The 22,297-nt window shown below is 42.5% G+C and overlaps 1 protein-coding gene across 2 annotated transcripts in view; it reads left to right on the top strand.

Moving 5' to 3' along the window:
* The window catches only part of LOC110529550 (rho GTPase-activating protein 18), a 42,479-nt gene that overhangs the window by 9,722 nt on the left and 10,460 nt on the right, over nt 1-22,297 (top strand). The window contains exons 1-5 of one of the 2 annotated variants that reach the window (XM_021611810.2): nt 16,624-16,762; nt 16,969-17,009; nt 19,027-19,250; nt 19,605-19,665; nt 21,372-21,538. In XM_021611810.2, coding sequence (XP_021467485.2) covers nt 16,985-17,009; nt 19,027-19,250; nt 19,605-19,665; nt 21,372-21,538 — 477 coding nt within the window. In that variant the 5' untranslated portion in view covers nt 16,624-16,762; nt 16,969-16,984. Of the gene's footprint in view, nt 1-16,559; nt 16,763-16,968; nt 17,010-19,026; nt 19,251-19,604; nt 19,666-21,371; nt 21,539-22,297 lie in introns of those variants that run through there. The other variant, XM_021611809.2, reaches the window with a different exon arrangement.

Raw genomic sequence — 22,297 nt, 5'->3', positions numbered from 1 at the left:
TGGTCATCAAATCCGCCGTCAGAGAGAGCCCCTGTCATGCTGCAGAGATAAAGATGATCACCTTTACACCCCTCCTCACCCCCTCCTATGTCTGTGAAGATAAATGGCTTACTGTCCAGCATTACTCTTGCTTATATCCATTTTGGTAATGCTGTCAGAGCAGATCCATTTCTATTCTAATTTAAAATTGCGCTTGCCAGTAGCTGGAGAGGGGCCAAATGAGGTTCCACTACACGCACCCATCTTCTGGATCTAATGTCCTGACAACATGTCAGATTTAGAGATGGTAAAAACCTACTCCGTGGCAGCTCTACCCCTCTCTCAATGGTCTGGTGAATTCAGCCAGAAACATATATTTTAGAGAGGTGAAGGGGGAAAGTGTACCCTAACACATTCATAACATGTTGATGACATTGCTAAAGTAGACATACACTGAACAAAAATATAAATGCAACATGAAAAAATGTCTTAGATTTTACTGAGTTACGGTTCATATACTGTAAGGAAATTAGTGAATTGAAGTCATTAGGTCCTAATCTATGGATTTCACACGAGTGGGAATACAGATATGCATCTGTTGGTCACAGATACCTTAGATAGGGGCGTGAATAAGAAAACCAGTCAGTCAGTATTGTGTACAGATCCCTGCAACACAGGGCCATGCATTATCATGCTGAAACATGAGGCGATGGAGCGGCAATGGGCCTCAGGATCTTGTCACGGTATCTCTGTCCATTCAAATTGCCATTTATAAAATGCAATTGTGTTTGTTGTCTGTAGCTTATGCCTTCCCATACCATAATCCCACCACCACCTTGGGGCATTCAGTTCACAACGTTGACATCAGCAAACCGCTCGCCTACACGACAACATACATGCTGTCTGCCATCTGTCCGGTACAGTTGAAACCGGGATTTATCCGTGAAGAGCACACTTCTTCAGTGTGCCAGTTTCCATCGAAGGTGAGCATTTGCCCACTGAAGTCAGTTACGACGCCAAACTGCAGTCAGGACAAGACCCTGGTGATGAAGAGCATGCATATCAGCTTCCCTGAGACAGTTTCTGACCATTTGTGCAGAAATTATTTGGTTGTGCAAACCCACAGTTTCATCAGCTAACCGGGTGGCTGGTCTCAAACGATCCCGCAGGTGAAGAAGCCGGACGTGAAGGTCCTGGGCTGGCGTGGTTACACAAGGTCTGTGGTTGTGAGGCTGGTTGGACGTACTGCCAAATTCTCTAAATGTTGTTGATGTTGGAGGCGGCTTGTGGTAGAGAAATAAACATTCAATTCTCTGGCACGATGTCATAACAACAGCAGCACACCACTTGTAGTTCCATTTTCCTTAGCTGAGTGGGTATCAGGGCCAATGAAGCACCAGGAACAGGCCATTTGTCCCATTAGTCCCTAACAGCTCTGGTGGCATTTCCAGCTGTCAGCATGACAATTACATGCTACCTCAGAACTTAAGACATCTGTGGCATTATGTTGTGTGATAAAACTGCACATTTTAGAGTGGCCTTTTATTATCCTCAGCACAAGGTGCACCTATGTAATGATCATGCTGTTTATTCAGCATCTTGATATGCCACAAATGTAATGGGAATGGATTATCTCTAACAGGGATGTAAACAAATTTGTGCACAACATTTGAGAGAAATAAGCGTTTTTTTGCGTATGGAACATTTCTGGGATCTTTTATTTCAGCTCATGAAACATGGGACAAACACTTTACATGTTGCGTTTATATTTTTGTTCAGTGTAGTTGGTAGGAAAAAACTTTGCCATCATTATCATGTTGTTAAATTTACTTAATACATATGACAATGTTTTTATTAGTAAGCAAAGTTAATCAAAAATAGCTAGCAATGATAACTTTAGCTAGCTAAAATCTGTTGGTCTCCCCTCAATATTAACTAGCTAGCTAACATTTTATTGCACCTACAGTCAATCTGGTTACATCACAATGATGACAAAAGGTATAAATGTATTGTATTTCCAAGCCACTTTAATACACTTTTGATGACATTTTCATCAGTGCCAATTGAGCAAAATGCTGTTGGGCATCACACCTAAAATAATGTTCAAAACAGTATTGTGACTAAAATTCCAAGCCATGAATACTACTTTTGATTTTGACCTCCCCTTTGTTCAAGGACACATTATTCAATTTCTGTTAGTCACATGTGTGTGGATCTTGTTCAGTTTATGTCTCAGTTGTTGAATCTTGTTATGTTCATACAAATATTTACACATGCTACGTTTGCTGAAAATAAACGCAGTTGAGAGGACGTTTCTTTTTTTGCTGAGTTTACAATGTGGAGAGCCTGTCTTACACTAAGTGACTTTATATAGTTTGGTAAGCAGTCATGTCTGTCTAGTGGCCATTTGTGCTGCTAAGAATTTTTATTGAACTTTTTTTTCTCCGTTTTTGTTTCTATTACTTTTTGTTTCTGTTTTTCTTTCCTATTTAGCTTACTTTTATAGATGCCTTGGCGGGTGGGTGGTTTGGAGGGAGGGAGTGAAGGGTTTGAGGGAGGGAGGTGATGGATGGATGGGAGAATGAGGGTTTGGGGTTGTACTGTTTTTGTTGTTATATCTGAAAATCTATAAATAAAGTAAAAAAAATACAACTTTAAGGCTACCCAATCTCTCAATGTCTCACTTCCAAAGCAATTTGAGCTACGACGTAGTTATACATGTTGCTATTTGCCAGAATGTTAATTTCTATGCTGCAGGGACCAATGGCCCTCCCTCTGCCACAGCAGGAGCAATCAATGCTGCCTCTGAACCACTCGCCCCATTCATAGCCTCTGAAATAGTGATATAGGAGCATCCCTCGTCTGATTGTCTTAAACCTTGTGTAGTCACGTGTAACATTCTGTATACTCCACCTTGTCCTAAGGGTCAACAATGACCCGCCTTTAAACCCCTAAAATATAGCAGCTTGATTGAATTTAAACCCCAAATCTATTTTGCATGTAGAAATAACCTGTCATTCATCACAAACTTTGTGAATATATTGGTTTTCCCTCTTCACAATGCAGAAAGACTGCATTTAATCAGTGGACATCACTCGTTTTTATTACAACACACCTGTCATGATAGTTTTCTTTACTAAAGTAGAGCTCATTACTAAGCTAAGGAACCTGGGACTAAACACCTCCCTCTGCAACTGGATCCTGGACTTCCTGACGGGCCGCCCCAGGTGGTGAGGGTAGGTAGCAACACATCTGCTACGCTGATCCTCAACACTGGAGCTCCCCAGGGGTGCGTGCTCAGTCCCCTCCTGTACTCCCTGTTCACCCACGACTGCATGGCCAGGCAACAGTGGTAGGTTTGATCACCGACAACGACGAGACAACCTACAGGGAGGTGGTCAGAGACCTGGCCGTGTGGTGCCAGAATAACAAGCTATCCCTCAACATAACCAAGACTAAGGAGATGATTGTGGACTACAGGAAAAGGAGCACCGAGCACACCCCCATTCTCATCGACAGGGGCTGTAGTGAAGCAGGTTGAGAACTTCAAGTTCCTTGGTGTCCACATCAACAACAAACTAGAATGGTCTAAACACACCAAGACAGTCGTGAAGAGGGCACGACAAAGCAAGGTTCTACAGCTGCAACATCAAGAGCATCCTGACCGGTTGCATCACTGCCTGGTACGGCAATTGCTCGGCCTCCGACCCCAAGGCACTTCAGAGGGTAGTGCGTACGGCCCAATATATCACAGGGGCAAAGATGCCTGCCATCTAGGACCTCTACACCAGGCGTGTCAGAGGAAGGCCCTAAAAATGGTCAAAGACCCCAGCCACCGCAGTCATAGACTGATCTCTCTCGCATGGTAAGCGGTACCGAAGTGCCAAGTCCGGTATTAGGACAAAAAGGCTTCTCAACAGTTTTTACTCCCAAGCCATAAGAGTCCTGAACAGGTAACCTAATGGTTACCTGGACTATTTGCATTGTGTGCCCCCCAACCCCTCTTTTACGCTGCTGCTACTTTATCATATATTTATAGTCACTTTAACTATACATTCATGTACATACTACCTCAATTGGCCCGACCAACCAGTTCTCCCGCACATTGACTAATCGGGCTAACTGCATTGTGTCCCACCACCTGCCAACCCCTCTTTTTACGCTACTGCTACTCTCTGTTCATCATATATGCATAGTCACTTTAACCATATCTAGATGTACATACTACCTCAATAAGCCTGACTAACCGGTGTCTGTATATAGCCTTGCTACTGTTATTTTCAAATGTCTTTTTACTCTTGTTTTATTTCTTTACTTACACACACATACATTTTTTTCGCACTATTGGTTAGAGCCTGTAAGTAAGCATTTCACTGTAAGGTCGTATTTGGCGCACGTGACAAATAAACTTTGATTTGGTTTATTATTATTATTATTATTATTGCTAAAGGTACTGCATAGGTGTAAACATAATTTGTTTAGCAAGAGATAGCACTTGTATAGCCTAAGATAGTAGCAGAAATGTGCAGAATATAGTTTTGAATGCATTTTATTGAAGGGAAACAATAACAGTCTTGAACTTTTTTGGCAACATAGTGATATATTCTTATACTGTACAATGAGGAATTCAACTACAAAATACTAGTCTTCTCCTATTTTTTAACCATTGCCCACACCCACAAGGTGTATAAACAACAACAATGAATAGGAATATGATAATAGATACAAAACAAAAACATGAAGAACATAAATCAATAACTCTAATTACCACATGTTGGACAGTATGCAAGTGTGTGTGCGTGGACTTTGTAGATGCATTTCTCACGTGTGCAGCATATAGTATTTGTTTTACAGTCCTTTGGGGGCAAAATTGGCATCTCCTCCTCTTGCCTGCCCCAGCTGCAACCTCAGTTGGATCAGGACAAGATTCAGCCCCCTGAACAGCTTTCACAAGCGCTGCAGAGGCTGCTTTGCAGAGAAGGCACTCCCTGCTTTGAATGTGTGGGGTTACAAGTGTCTTTTTCAGCTGCTCCAGGAATACCCTCCTCTTGTTCCGTTTATCAGGCATCCAGGTAGGGTTGATCTTGTTCCATATCATGAAGGCATTGTATGAGGACACATCAATGATGTTGTGGAAGATGACCAGGGGCCAGCGGGCAGTCATCCTCCTGCAGCTGTAAGTTCCAATCACTTTGTCCAGGTTGTCCGTGCCTCCTTTGTTGTGGTTGTAGTCCAGGAATATGGCTGGTTTCCTGTCCTCACGATCACTGATCTCAACCGTTTTGTGCAGTGTGCTTAGGAGAACCACATTCTTGTTTATCTTTGGAGGTAAGAAACTAGAGTGGTGGTGGGGGTGAAGGCAAACTTTGATGAGAAAGGCCCCTCTCCCCCTTGCGAGGAGTGCAGGGGGAGCTCAGACTTGTTCTTTCTAACTGCCAACCATGGTGATCTTCCTCTTCAGGAGCTGCTGGCTGAGTTCATAAGAGGTGAAGAAATTGTCAGACGTGACATTGTGCCCCCTCAGTCCATCTGTCACATCAAGCACAACCCGCATCCCCTTTTTTTTCTCCGGGCCTCCATTGGTCGGCTTCCCTGTGTAGACTTGCATCTTAGAAGCGTAGCTGAATTGTGTGTTACAGGCCACACATATCTTGATGCCATACTTTGCTGGCTTGCTGGGCATATACTGCCGGAAAGGACAGGTACCTTTTGACAAAAGAGATTACTATCAGTAATTAGTATCAGGGTCACAGAAAACAATCACATTACAGCAATAGATAATAAAATGAACAGTGGAAATCCCTTATATTACAGATATGAAAATAAAAATGTACTTCTGAATGGAATCAGTTGCTCATCCACTGTTACTTCAGGCCCAGGATTGTAGAGGTATGGCAGATGCTCCACCCACTTCTCCTACACCTCTCTTATGGCCACCAGTTTGTCTCTCACACGTCTTGCAGGTCACTCACGGTGATCAAATTGTAGCATTCTTGAGAAAGTGTGAAAGACTTTCAGTGGCATCGAAAATGCCCTTCCACTCTTTGCATCCCAGAGACTACATGTAGCCTCGCCTCGGGACCTATACTCACCCGCTAAGATTAACAGCCCTATGTAGGGGTCATCCGTATGAAATGTTGTGCTGCCATCTTGCCCTGGTTATCATACGGTGACAAGGACCATGTTATTTTGCTGTTCTTTGACAAAAATGTATCTTTCAGCTTGGGGGATTTCTTCTTCATCTGAAGATTATGCATAGTGCTCTGGGTTGTATTCTTCCCCATCTTCTTCTTCAGATACCTCCTCTACTAAATCATTGTTCTCTTGTTCCTCCTAGACATCTGAAAAAATCAGATCTACTACCTGTTGGGCACTGAAACATGCACTCATGGCTTCACCAAAGAGATAAATGGGGGGACTGTTATCTGCAGCACCTTTTATAGCCTCTGCATTCACCATTAGTAAACAATGCTTTCAAGAAATGTTTATTATATGAAATGTAGTTTATTTTGTCTGTGAACTTGAGCCATGTGTGGGGTCATGGAGGGGAGATACTGCACATGCACAAGAAAGTTTTAGTGTTGTTCAATCAGTAGCACACAATCTCTATCTCTGTGTGTGTGTGTGTGTGTGTGTGTGTGTGTGTGTGTGTGTGTGTGTGTGTGTGTCTTTGTCTTTGTCTTTGTCTTTGTGGTGTGTAAATTATTTTATAACTGCCGGGTCAAAAATTACCCTAAGACAATCTTTGTACCCTGGTGGTGTACAGCTTTCATGGAAATATGAACAAAGGCGATGTTTCACTTTTTCTAATTTTGGGGTCACTAGGAAAAGTAATCACATTTCAAGGTGAAAAAAAATATAATTTAGGGGGTTTTCTCTGCTGTTAAACTTAGTGGCGGGTCATTTTTTACCCTTAAGACAACACGGGTTAAATCAGCATGTATTGATCTGAACTGATTTCAGAGCCCACTCATTTGAATGTAAAAGTCCTGCTAAATCAACTCTGATTGATCTCATACTTACAAATAACCCTCATAAATAGTCAACTAGTAGTGTTTTGATATGGACCTCGGTGATCACTGTCCCATAGTCTATGTCAGAAACACAAGATGTCTAAAAGTAAACCACGCCTTGTTATTAAAACAAACATTAAACACTTCCATGAGCAAGGGTTCTTACATGACCTTTACCATTCAGGTTTCTTGGTGTTAATGACAGTCCGGACGTGGAACTTGCCCTTTAACAATTCTCTAGTATGTTTATCTCTGTGCTTCTATGAAGAGATTAAGAATTAAAGATAGGGCCAACCCTTGGTCAACGCCTGAACTTGCCGAGTTAATTCAGCTAAGGAAGAAAGCTTGGTCTGAAACAAGACACACTGGTAGCTCTGCTAACTGGCTCACCTTCAGACAACTTTAGCTTCCATAAAATGGACTAAATCAATCTATTTCATTAATTCTATTCCTGACCCTTGTGACTATTCAGCTATGTTTTGGAAGGCTAATAAATTGCTAAAAAGAAGCAGCCACACCTCTCTGCCCAATGAGGTTCTAATGAACTCCAATACTATAACAGACTAAACTGAAATAACTGACGCGTTTAACCAACATTTTATTGCAGCGGGCCCATTTATTTGAAAGGGTAAATTATCAGCAATAAGGACAACTCTGAAAAGACTGTTCATGATACAAGCTCATCTCTGATACACCCCTGTTTAATCACAGACTTGCCTGCTACTGTAAATGGTAACCCACTGTTCTCTTTTCTTCAAGTCACAACTAGGGAAGTTCTGGATGCGCTCTTAATTATTGATGTAAAGAAATCATCTTGGGCAGACATGCTTGACCTGTGTCTTCTACGGCTTCCTGCACTTCTGATTTTGGAGCCTTTGACACATTTTGAATCTATCCATTATCTTGGGTATTATTCCTAAGGTGTGGAAGGTGGCCCTTGTTCTCCCGCTCCACAAAGGTGGTGAGCCCTGCGATCTTAATAATTATCGCCCAATTTCAAAACGTTCATGTCTAGCGGAAATATTAGAACTCTTGATACGTTCTCAACTGCGGTCCTTTTTAAGATGGAAAATGTATTCTGAATGCTCACCAGTCAGGCTTTAGGCCAGGACACCAATGTCATAGTTATTAATAAATTACATAGTTAACACACTACACAGGAAACAGCACTGCTCTGCCCTCTGATTCAGAGGGGTTGGGTTAAATGTGGAAGACACATTTCAGTTGAATACATTCAGATGGACAACTGACTTGGTATCCCCCTTTACCTTTATATTAATATGTGGAAAACATTCAATACAGTTGATCATGCACTGTTGCTATGGAAACTATCCAACATTTTTCAAGACCAAGCGGCCTGCGGCTGGTTAAAGAAATGACCTGCATGACAGAAGTCAACGTACAGTATTTCTGCTGATGGCGTTCTCTTAAAGGTCCCAAACAGTCATTCTGATTACCATGTAAAATAGCCTTTTGAGTGACTAAAATATCTAACTACCAGGAAGTTTGGAAAGATGGACATTCATCAGCTTGACTTGACTGACAACTCTTTGAAACGCCTATGTCAAGTAACTTGGATGCAGTGTTGCAGCAAAATAATTTCAAGTAAATTTGGTAATGCACAAATCAAATCATCAAATTTTATTGGTCACATACACGTGGTTAGCAGATGTTAATGCGAGTGTAGCGAAATGCTTGTGCTTCTAGTTCCGACCATGCAGTAATATCTAACAAGTAATCTAACAATTTCACAACAACTACCTTAAAGGAATGAATAAGAATATGTACATATAAATATATGAATGAGCGATGGCCGAACGGCATAGGCAAGATGGTATAGAGTACAGTATATACATATGAGATGAGTAATGAAGGGTATGTAAACATTATATAAAGGCATTGTTTAAAGTGACTAGTGATACATTTATTACATCCAATTTGTAATTATTAAAGTGGCTAGAGATTTGAGTCAGTATGTCGGAAGCAGCCACTCAATGTTAGTGATGGCTGTTCAACAGTCTGATGGCCTTGAGATAGAAGCTGTTTTTCCATCTCTCGGTCCCAGATGCACCTGTAATGACCTCGCCTTCTGGATGATAGCGGGGGGAACAGGCAGTGGCTAGGGTGGTTGTTGTCCTTGATGATCTTTTTGGCCTTCCTGTGACATTGGGTTGTGTTGGAGCTTTGTGTTATGCGGATGTGTGAAACTTGTGAAACTTACTCCTCAGTCTGAACTGTCCCCATTTGCGCAGCTGAATGTTAACTTTTCAGTGGCGCCGACTGGTGAGACCGATGCTTCAGGAGAGCAGTCAAATGTGCTACCAAGGGAGAGGTCCTGGGTTTCGAGCCTTGTGGGAGCTGAATCAGGAGGAAGTGGTCGTCGCTAAGCAAGCAGTGTGATGTCCTTTACATATATATATTTTCTTACTGTATACATGTTCTGTGGATGATGCATGAATCAATAATTGATCAAGTCCTTTGGAATTATTTACATAATGTGGTTGGTCAGGTTATTATACCAAATCAAAGCCAGTATTATGTTCGCTGATAACTCCAATTGGAGTTTCTAACGTTCAAAACAGCAGGGTTAGTGGGTTCAAGTCAAGTGCCAATGAACAGCCTGTGTTATGATTATTTCCTTCCAATCAGGTGAGCATCTGAGTTTAATATGAATGAGATATAATATTAACTCAAGGACCACCTCCAGCAATGTAAACATGAGTCAGTGCACAGAATCAACATGGGTTATCATCATAGTGTTATTGCCGCTGTTTGTGGTTTTATCGTTTTTACATTGACACAGCAGCACTCTCTTTACCTTTCCTGTTGTTCCCTGAGGTTGGAGATTAGTAAAGATTATTCTTACTTGTGTCTCTTTTTACATCCTTTAAAGGGGAAATCTGCAGATCAACAATAAACAAAGCAGCCGCCCCACCACCTTTTTGGGTACACTGCTTGGGGATGGGTCTGGAGGAATGTAACTTCTCTAAGATTCATAGACGGGGCTATGGATGCAAGGACTGACCATACATGAAATCAAAATGATAGTTTTATCTAGTGTTGCACATTTTGGGTTATATTCAGAGGTGGAAACTTTCCGTGGGAATTAACGGGAACATATGGGAATTAACGGAAATATATGCAAATTAATATTAATACCATTTAAATGTAGATGTTTGTTGCGTTGGATATATTTACCATATCATATGGAGACAGAAACATAAACCATTTACCTTATCATAAGTAGACATAATTGCAAATGATTAAATCCTTACAATATAAATAACTACAATCATTTTAGTTACGAATTGAACTTTAACGCTTCACGTGGGATTATTTCACTGAACAACAAAAGAAAGGGAATATTGAATGATCCCCAATGATCCATCGCATCTCCCAATCTGTAAAATGATAGTCTAGAAACTAAAGCTTTGGTTGTCTTCCTCAGGCTTCCATGTCTTCTCCCTGGACCTCCTCAATGTCCACCTCTTGAACATCAGACTCTGAGGCCTCATCTTCACTGTCACTTTTCAACCTTGTTGAGAATGGCTCATTGTCAGACCCAAATGACCCTTGTATTGGTCAGCCTGTTGTGTGCTTTGGTGTGTGTGTTCCCAAACAAAGACCAGTTGCGCTCTGAGGCGGCTGATGTTGGTAGGATTTGGAGGATGATGGAGGCAACAGGGGAAAGAGACTCAGATCCACAAAGTCCCTTCCATCAGGTGGCTGATGAGATATGTTGTTACGACTGCCATATTGCATCTCCATCCCAAAGCCCTTGCTTGGAAGTGTACATCACCAGACTGCCAAGAACCTTGCCTTCATCCTGGCCAATGTGGCGAGACACGATAATGATGACACCATAGGCCTTGTTGATCTCTGCACCAGACAGGATGCTCTTGCCAGCATACTTGGGTTCCAACATGTACGCTGCGGTGTGTATGGGCTTCAGGCAGAAGTCTTCATGCTTTTTGATGTAATTCAGAACTGCAGTTTTCTCTGTTTGGAACAACAGTGAAGTGGGCAGGGCAGTACAGATGTATTCTCTTACATCTGCAAGCAGAGTCTAAACATCAGACAGGATGTCATTGTCTCCCTCAATCCGTGCAATGGATACTGCTATAGGTTTAAGGAGTTTCAGGCTGCTTACCACTCTCTCCCAAAATACATCATCCAGGAGGATCCTCTTGGAGACTTCTTCCCCTCCAGGAGGCAGCTTCAATGTGGTGCTCTTATTCTTCTCACTTTGCTTGGTGAGGTAGATTGCTGCTAAAACGTGATGACCCTTCACATACCTAACCGTCTGCTTGGCTCTCTTGTAGAGTATCCATTGCGTTCAGTGCCATGATGTACTTGAGGAACAGATTCAATGCATGAGCAGCACAGCCAATGGGTGTGATGTGAGGGTAGGACACCTCCACTTTAGACCAATACCTTTCTGTGTTCCGAGGTCATTGATGACTGCCTTCAGCTCATCTGCAGTGTAGATGTTGTCCCTTGTGTCTGTGCTCTTGTAGAATACTGAGATGATGTCGTTAATTATTCCTTGCCCACGAACATTTGACCACCCATCAGAGATGATTGCAAAACTTTCTGCTTTCTCTATGATTTGCTTGACATTCACTTCAACTCTGTTGAACTCTGCATCCAGCAAATTAGTAGATAAAGCATGTCTAGTTGGAGGGGTGTATGCTGGGCGAGGGAACATTCAGAAATATCTTCCAATACACATTGCCTCTGAGCATCAGAGGTGAACCAGTTGCATACACAGCAAGACATTAATCAGCATTTCTCTGACTACGTTCCTCCATTGAGTCAAAAAAACTTCTGATTCCAGGAGGACCGTGAGCTGTTGCTATCGATAAGGTGCCTTATTCATAATTTTCACCTCAAATAAAAGTAGAGGGACTTTTGTCAGAGGTTGCTTGTTGTGAGCGCTGAGGGAACTTTATGCACTTGGCCAGATGATTCTGCATCTTTGTTGCATTCTTCACATATGATTTTGCACAGTATTTGCAAATGTACACAGCTTTTCCTTCTACATTAGCTGCAGTGAAATGTCTCCACACATCAGATAGTGCAAAAATGACCAGAAAGCATGTAGTCTTTGGCTCACACAGTATAGTAGTGTGGGCTCAATAGCATCTCATTAGTGTGCAACATCTTGAGAATCAGCTGTACATGGGATGGAAGAATACACTGTGCATGCAGAGGGTTACAATTCCATTGAATTGGGGATAGTTTAACCAAAATATGCCACAAGACCTACAATTGCCTTGTGTGAATCCCACAAAAAAAAGTTCACTGTTATAAGCTAACTTTTTTTGATGAATTTAAGCAAAATTCCCCAAATTCCCGGGCTTAACTTCCCATGGACAAATTCCGGAAATTTACGCGGAAAGTATCCGACCCTTTGAAACCCTAGTTTTAACCATGTTTTGAAGGTGTACAGTGTTTGTTTACAATTTACAAACAATGGAGTAAAACAACATATTTTATATTTGAGGAATACAAAGAAATACAATCAAGCAATTATTTTTACACAAAAGAACATACAGTATCTCAAAACACAACCTCCCAGAACCCATCACTGGGGGCTTTCCCATGCAGTCTGTCCAGTACAGCTTTGCCTCAATTCCTTGGAACTGTTTCCATGGTGCATCCATTCACTAGGTACTACAGTATTTGCCCCCACATGTTATCAGTAGTAAACCCAGCCAATTCTCCACTCTTCTGGAAATGAGATGTCCTCTGAGAGTGTACACTACAGAAGAGTAGAGGGCCAGACAGATAGAACCCCAGCAGTAACATTCCATGTCTCTGTTGGGGTTGTCGCAGTAACCAACAGGCATAGGCCCTTGTATTAACCGTAGTGGATGTTTGAAATGTGTATTATGAGTTAAGTGAAACTTGATTGCTAGTGCATGTGATTGATAGTACTGTAATTCCCTGTTTCCATGCTAAAGCATGCATTTTCTGTCACTACGTAGAAATACTTTTTTACCACACAGTCTCAGATTTAGTAAGCCTCGGAGGGGACAGTATACCTGTGTGCCCCTGATCTGACCTGTACTGTCAGATCTTCTGTATGACTGTATTACTATGGCTCCTCGGATTTGTGTCTGTTTGCAAAATGACAAGGCAAAACACTAGAGAAAGACTAAATTGTTTCCCCTTTTGTCCTTGTGCACTGGCAGTTTGTCAATCTTGGAGCCAGCAAAATAGCTGACCTTTCAATGGAATGGGGCTGGCTGTGGGATAACATTGGTGCTGTTTGCATTGTTGTTATACTTGGTTTCCTTCCTGGTCATCTTGAGTGGCTGTGTTCAAACCTTGCATCATTTCTCTTAACGGGGGAGATATTTCTGACTTGGGATGGATTACCTACTAACAGTGAAACACTTTCCTCTTTCTCGCTGCATTTTCTGGTGGTTGTTGTGTTTATTAAAATGCCCCTCTAAACCAAATATGTGTGCTGTGTTTTGGGTTGTTCCCCATAAAAGGTAATTACACGGCTGAACATTTGAATAAAAAACATTACAGCACTTATTCTTTTAAAATTGAAACATGGTGGAAATATCAAAGCAAACTAGAAATAAAATAGACAGAGCAATTGCTTTGTGAGAGCATTTCCCCAACACTCTCTGAATTTCAGATTTGTGCAGGTACTGTATGTTATTTATCCAGGGCCAGAAATTTCAGGTATTACTGATATCCTGTCCTGTGGCTAGGAGGGAGCTGATACTCATTTGACCACCTCCACAGACCTTTAGGTGAGACCTAACAGCCTTTAAGGCCTGCAGCTCATTTGTCTTCCGTCCTGTTTATGACAATTCACTGCAAGAAAGACAGCCGTGAAGAACACTAAACTGGAATTATCTTGGCTAATTTGTATTGAGGTCATCACATATTTCTCCTTGCATGCTGACACCTTGGTAGTGTAAAACAAATCTTACTGCTGACTGCTGCATTTAAGCCAAGGTGTAGCCTGGCATGACCCAGATTGACTGTGTTTAGTATCGAGTGTATAAAGCAGTAGCAGTCATTAAGGAATGTAAAACTGCTGAGGTTTGATAAAACGCCACTCTAGGCGTCCCTTTAAGTGCAACCACCAGAGATTATAGGGGGAGGGGAGGTTAGCCGCTCTCTGATGCCCATCAGGAGTCCTCTTCAGTGTTTCCCCTAGGATTTTTTCAGCAGAGGAGGAAAAGTACTCCATTTTGTTGCTTCCAGCCTATAGACAGAGAGCTGAGCTCCCGCGCTCAGGTCTGTTCAACGCTGGTCTGACCAATCTGATTCCACGCTTCAAGACTGCTTTGATCACGTGGATTGGGATATGTTCCGCATTGCGTCCAACAACAACATTGACGAATACGCTGATTTGGTGAGCGAGTTTATTAAAAAGTGCACCGGCGATGTCGTACCCACAGCGTCTATTAAAACATTCCCAAACCAGAAACCGTGGATTGATGGCAGCATTCGCGCAAAACTGAAAGCGCGAACAACTGATTTTAACCAGGGCAAGGTGACCTGAAACATGACCGAATACAAACAGTGTAGATATTCCCTCCGCAAGGCAATCAAACAAGCTAAGCGTCAGTATAGAGACAAAGTAATTCAACGGCTCAGACACAAGAGGTATGTGGCAGGGTCTACAGTCAATCACGGATTACAAAAAGAAAACCAGCCCCGTCGCAGACCAGGATGTCTTGCTCCCAGACAGACTAAATAACTTCTTTGCTCGCTTTGAGGACAATACAGTGCCACTGACACGGCCCGCTACCAAAACTTTTGGACACTCCTTCACTGCAGCCGACGTGAGTAAAACATTTAAACGTGTTAACCCTCGCAGGGCTACAGGCCCAGACGGCATCCCCAGCCGCGTCCTCAGGGCATGCGCGGACCAGCTGGCTGGTGTGTTTACGGACATATTCAATCAATCCTTTTCCCAGTCTGCTGTTCCCACATGCTTCAAGAGGGCCACCATTGTTCCTGTTCCCAAGAAAGCTAAGGTAAGGTAACTAAGTTAAACGACTTCCGCCCCGTAGCACTAACTTCCGTCATCATGAAGTGCTTTGAGAGACTAGTCAAGGACCATATCACCTCCACCCTACCTGACACCCTAGACCCACTCCAATTTGCTTACCGCCCCAATAGGTCCACAGATGACGCAATCTCAACCACACTGCACACTGCCCTAACCCATCTGGACAAGAGGAATACCTATGTGAGAATGCTGTTCATCGACTACAGCTCAGCATTTAACACCATAGTACCCTCCAAACTCGTCATCAAGCTCGAGACCCTGGGTCTCGACCCTGCCCTGTGCAACTGGGTACTGGACTTCCTGACGGGCCGCCCCCAGGTGGTGAGGGTAGGTAACAACATCTCCATCCCGCTGATCCTCAACATTGGGGCCTCACAAGGGTGCGTTCTGAGCCCTCTCCTGTACTCCCTGTTCATCCACGACTGCGTGGCCATCCACGCCTCCAACTCAATCATCAAGTTTGCGGACGACACTACAGCGGTAGGCTTGATTACCAACAACGACGAGACGGCCTACAGGGAGGAGGTGAGGGCCCTCGGGAGTGTGGTGTCAGGAAAATAACCTCACACTCAACGTCAACAAAACAAAGGAGATGATCGTGGACTTCAGAAAACAGTAGATGGAGCACCCCCCTATCCACATCGACGGGACAGTAGTGGAGAGGGTAGTAAGTTTTAAGTTACTCGGCGTACACATCACAGACAAACTGAATTGGTCCACCCACACAGACAGCGTTGTGAAGAAGGCGCCGCAGCGCCTCTTCAACCTCAGGAGGCTTGTCTCCAAGAGCACTCACAAACTTCTACAGATGCACAATCGAGAGCATCCTGTCGGGCTGTATCACCTTAAAGATGGAATCCGCATTAGTGCAAATTAGCGCCACTGTCTGCCCCACGGTCGTTGTTATTTAAAAAATATATAGATATATATGAAATAAAACTACATGCAGTTCAAATCAAATCAAAGTTTATTTGTCACGTGCGCCGAATACAACAGTGAAATGCTTATTGCATGTGCAATTAAAAAAAAACTGTGTTCGTTGTTTGCTGTAACTTAGTTGTTTTAATATCTCAAACGGATGTGGCTGTTTCACCAGTATGGATTACAGCTTTAAACTACTAACTTGGCATTTTGTAATAGGTCAATATAGGGGCTGGTCCTGGGCCAGCTAACAAGCAGCTAACAAGCAGCTAACAGCAGCTAACAGCAGGTAACAGCAGGGGTGCACAGAACTCCTTGTTTTAGTGTGACTCGGTCAGAGGAAAACAGTTCTGCATTGAATTACTGAAATTAGTTAACCCTTCACGTTCATGCTAAACTAACTTCTATGCGGAAAATACAACCATATGTGACGACAACACAGCATTCACAGAGTTGCAATTAAAAAATATTTACCGAGTTCAGATTGGAAATTCAACACATTGTTGTATGGTATGGCTTGTAGTATTTATAACTCACTTAAACCCTAATAAAATTCACACTGAACTAGTCCTCGTACTTTGTCCCTCTTTCTTCCTCAGTCGCAGGACAGGCCTCTACAGTGTCCAGAGCCGGCTCAAAAATGCCTCAGGAAAGCCCCCATACCACTGCTATAACTCCCGGGACGAGCTGGACGAGCTGTTAATGGATGAATACTGGACAGAGGTGGAGAACATCACCCTTAGCGGCGAGGGAAAGGGGGATGCAGAGCCACAGGAGGTGGTGCAGCTGAAGTTGCCTGATGGTATGGAGCTCTACACTATAGCAGGAGTGTCAATTGAAGTAGAGATGAGATGGGGTTGTTATAGTGGAAGGACTATATGCCCTGCTGCTTCAAAGTAACATTTTAGACCAACCTGCTGAAACAAGATCGAATGAGAGTGATGAGCTGAGCAAGGGGGGCTTTAGCGGAGAAATAATAATAAATACATATTTTTTCATTATGCCCAGCTTACGAGGCCACTTGATGCAATTGCCTCTTCTACCTAACGGTAAGTCTGCCAGTGAGTATGTACTATGTACATTAGAAATATAATGAATTCATTCTATTTCTATGGTACAGTATATGACTGTGATTTACCTAGATCACTGTCTGAAAGGATTCTTTTAGTAGAGCACATGCAGTACATACTGGTCCGTTCCAATGACATAATGATAACTCATTTCTTTCATCCACAAAATACAATAGCCTGGCTTGATCCTACAGGGTCAGGAAATGCCTATAATAAGCCCTGCAGAAGTTTGTTTATAAAGTCGAAATGCATTGTTTTGTCTGAAGCAAGAAACGTAGGAACTTCCTTCTGTTATTTATTATATCAAGAGTGTTGGTGTATGACCGGTTAAGGCAGCGGTTCCCAAACTAAGGGTCACCTGATATGTAAATTGGGTCGCGAGAGAATTCCCAAAATTCTGAAAAACAACAACCCCCCAAAAATTATTATAATATAGTCTATCTCAAAATCATTGGAATGTGGTTAACCTTAAAAATCTAAATTAAAATTATTAAATTCAACCAGAGAGCGCTCTTAGATCATAGGAAAATGCTGCACTTGACCGTTGCACTTGAACTATTCCCACGGAGAATGGCTAGGCCTGTTACACTATGAAACCACACACTATTGCAGAGACTTTGATATTACTGGCCGCAATTGATATGGTGAAAACAATGTGTGGGGTGACAGAGGCACACAAACACATCAATACCTTTGTCAGATAACATTGTTAAACAAATAATTGATGCTATTGCTAGCAATCAAGAGGAAACTCTGACTGAACGACTCAAAATCCCCAGTTTATGATCTCCAAATGGACGTTAGCTGTGAGGGCTGAGATGCCCATGGATTTACCTTTGTTCGCAATTAATGTTGGGGGATTTTTTGCATTGAGAGAGGAACTATCATTCACAATGGATGTAATGAAAATGAAATGTCTCCTTGCCTATGTAACAGACATACAGTATTTGGGAACGAACTGAACGCAAGCATGCAGGGGAAATACAAAAACGTTCTACAGATGATCAGTGGATTCAGAGGAAAGAATTCTTATTGGAGAGAGTGTTTTTCGAAAGCGAACCATGCAACCTTCCCTCAGCTGTGCATGTTTCTAACAGCATCAGTAAGTGTCCCACACTAGTCAACACTGCTCACCTCCAACGCTTGGAAGAGCACTTTGGGACTTACTTCCCAATCCGTTTGAATGGTTCAGTTGACATGCCGTTAAGTGAAGTCGAACAGCTGATCGAGCTGTCATGTGACCGAATGCTGCAGACAACACATTCACGTGTCACTACAGAAGAATTTTGGTTCCTGACTCAAAGGGAATATCCTGCTGTCTCCCGTTTAGGATTAAAACTCATGGTACCCTTCGCCAGCTCATATCTGTGTGAAGCTGGTTTCAGTGCTCTGCGTTAAAACCAAATGTCGATCCGGGTTGAATGTGAACGCAGAGATGACGTGATTACTGTCGACCGCGCCCCCTGACTTTGAGAAGCTCCAACAAAACCGTCATCAAGCACAACTATTTCATTAGTGGTGGTGAGATAAGACACATTACGTCAGACAAATTAGCCCCACATTAAAAGTATGTGATGGTGAGTTGAAGACAATCAGAAATACTGTTAGAATGTTTTTTCAATTGATTGTCATAGCCCCCCCCCCCCCCCCCCCCCACACACAAATTATCAAATTATCATTGGCTGTTAATTACACATGGTCCACATGGGTTGCGATAATTTTTTGATCAAAATGGGGTCGTGGGACAAAAAAGTTTGGGAGTAAGGGGTTAGGAGTGAGACATCCTTCCCTGTTTCTATTCCCACTCCTCGGTACATAGAAATTGCATAATATAATGGTAATTATACAGAAATAATCTATGAATTAGTTTGTATCTTTATTATTCAGTCTTTAGACCTAGAATTACAGTCTTTAGACCTAGACCTACAGCTCTTTTGGTGTATCATCAACGGATATGACTCAACCTAACTGAACTTGTGCATCTGTCTGTCTGTAGAGGGGGAACAGGAGAAGGCATGGCTGACTGAGGCAGGGCTGGCCACTCTGTTTGACGAGTCGGCGTCGGACCCCGAGGACATGATGGGGCTGTTGTTCACACTGACGCGCACACAGGCTGCCGCCGTGGAGAAACGTTTTGAAACCATCAGGAAGAGGAACAAGCAGCACCACATACCTGACGTCAGAGACATCTTCAAACTCCCAGGCACACTGGAGTCAAAGGTCAGCCTACCACAAGTCCTGTTAACACGCACAAACCTGGTTTTAGAACTCAGTCATGCCTGAGATGCTTCACTGCAGAAAGAACCCATTGACTTGTGTACCACAGTCAGTTAACATCATTACTAATCACATGGAGATTGTCGGTTAATGGACACCAGAATGTGAGGTAATAGGTAACTGGATATCTTGTCCTAATGAGAGTCTTGTCTTTAGTCTGTTCACAATTGGTAATAGAAACATATCGACTTTCTACAATATCAGCAGTTACATAAACTTGTTTGATTCATTAATTGTGCAAAATAAGCTATATTGAATTCTGATGAGAGCCTGTTTTTGTTCTGTATTATGTTGCAGGAGGATGAAGCAAAGTCAACAGAGAGAAGTGAAAACAGAAAAATGAATATTACGACAGATGGTATGTACCACAAGTTCTAGTAGGCGCAAGGGTCAATTTCATCATGTAAAAACTGGCACACTGGCAACATTTGAGGTGTGTCCTTAAAATCAAGCGCAAAAGTGAAAATTTCATGCAGCACTAAAGGGAAGTTTTAAGACCCCCAAAAAGCAGGTCTTAACGGTAACGCAGTTGATAATGGCATTGATTTTGAGAGAGGCAGCGCAGCCTGTCCTGCCGTGACTCTCAGTGCCCATTGAAAGAGAGGTGTGCCTTTTATGCTGGTGAATCTCGTATTTTTCGAAACATAAAAAAACGATTGCTTTCCCCCCCATTTCGTTTATGAGGCAATAATGCCCTTTATCTAATTCCCCAGAGTCAGATGAACTCGTGGATACCATTTAGAGGTATTTTCACTAGCCAATGCTAACTAGAATTTGCACAGTGATTGGAAGTCTATGGGTATCTGCTAGCATGCTAGTAGATACTCATAGACGTCCAGTCATCCACAAGTTCACCTGACCCTGGGGGGTAGATAAAGGGACTCATTGCCAAAATCCCAAAATATCCCTTTAATCAAGGATGGTTTCACATAGGTGCATCTTTTTAATATGTTTTATTGTTACATACACCAGATAGGTGCTGTGAAATGTGTTGTTTTACGGGGTCAGTCATAGTTGTTCGGAGCAAATGAAGGTTAAATGCCTTGCCCAAGGACACATAGACAGATTTTTGTCCTTGTCGGTTCCGGGTATTCGAACCAGAGACCTTTCGGTTACTGACCCAACGGTCTAACTAGGCTACCTGCCACTCCATTAGCCAAGTTTTGAGTAAAGGGGTCTTAAATGGTCTACTGAGAGTGCCTTGAAATATTTTGGAGGTTTTTGCCCTCGTGCTTTTTCATGATTCACAATTCACATACCTGAATACTTCACTTTGCTTGTTCAAGTAGGCTATCCTTCCCCATTTTCAAAGAGTACCCCTCATCCGATTACCAAAGACGTGATCCTCCAAGCTATTCAGTCCTATAATGCCATAACAACGGCAGATTATTTTGAGAATGTGCCTCGCACATAGGCAACGATACAATTGACAGGAGCGTAGTATTTTGTAAAGACGTACAAATGTAATGCGTAAAGACATTTAGGCCTACGTGTTGCCACAGTGCCATGGAACAAGTGATGTGATTTATGATATCATGCTTCTTGACCCCATCCTATTTAGAAATGTTGTTGTTTTTAAAAACAGATGGCTTGTTTTTCATTTGATTAAAAACCAGTTATAGCCTCCCCTCAATGAAGGCTGTTTTTTTGTCCTGCCAAATGCATTCGCCAAATAGCAGCATAACAATAAAGGGTTGAAATAAGACTGCTTGGAAATAAATGGAAGCAGCAAAACAGTGAGCGGACCTCCCCTTTTTATCATTATTTTAGCCTGCACTCGTTATTCATTTGGATGTTCGTAAAAGCCTCCATAGTCTACCTTAATATGATATGCCCACGGGGAGCAATTATGGTGCCTGTAACGGTATTTTGACATAGTATATATTAAAACAAGTTGTTGTTTCATTTTGATTCAAATTATATTATAATTAATTACTATTTTTAAGTCTTATCAATAGTGAATTCAATCTAGCTTATTGACAACGTTTGGCATGTCCATGGCTCAGATTCACACTGGTGTGTGTGTGTGTGTGTGTGTGTGTGTGCGTGTGCGTGTGTGTACAGGTCAGGTGGTGGGGCAGGGGAATGGGGCTGGCCCTTCTGAGCAGAGTGTGTCTGAACCTGAGACTGACATCAACCTAGAGCTGTCCTTCTCTGATCAGGCCCTCATCTATAAGGTGGACTCAAAGGCCAGCAGTGAGGCTCTGACGGACACAGACGATAAGCTACCTGTGAGTAAACATTAACACCACCACACAGATTGACTGAGCCTCTCAGCTGGAGTAAAGTTTACATGTCAAAACAGGAAGTGTCACTCGTCAAAAATATACACACAACATGTAAAGTGTTGGTCCCATGTTTCATGAGCTGAAATAAAAGATACCAGAAATGTTCTGTATGCACAAAAAGCTTATTTCTCTCATATTTTGTGCACACATTTGTTTAGATCCCTGTTAGTGAGCATTTCTCCTTTGCCAAGACAATCCATCCACCTGACAGGTGTGGCATATCAATAACCTGATTAAACAGCATGATCATTACACCGGTGCATCCTGTAATGGGGACAATAAAAGGCCACTCTAAAATGTGCAGTTTTGTCACACAACACAATGCCAAAGATGTCTCAAGTTGAGGGAGTGTGCAATTGGCGTGCTGACTGCAGGAATGTCCACCAGAGCTTTTGCCAGATAATTTAATGTTAATTTCTCTAAAAAAAGCCATCTCCAACGTCGTTTTAGAGAATTTGACAATACGTCCAACCGCCCTCACAACCGCAGACCATGTGTGTGGCATCATGTGGGCGTGTGGTTTGTTGATCTCAACGTTGTGAACAGAGTGCCCCATGGTGGTGGCAGGGTTATAGTATGGGCAGGCATTAGCTACGGACAACAAACACAATTGCATTTTATCGAGTGGCAATTTGAATGCACAAAAATACAGTGACGAGATCTTGAGGCCCATTATTAGGTTACTTTTTTAAAAGGTATCTG

The sequence above is a fragment of the Oncorhynchus mykiss genome, chromosome 8 (genome assembly GCF_013265735.2).
Source record: "Oncorhynchus mykiss isolate Arlee chromosome 8, USDA_OmykA_1.1, whole genome shotgun sequence".
Classification (NCBI taxonomy): Eukaryota; Metazoa; Chordata; class Actinopteri; order Salmoniformes; family Salmonidae; genus Oncorhynchus; species Oncorhynchus mykiss.
This window is presented reverse-complemented; position numbering and strand designations above follow the sequence as displayed.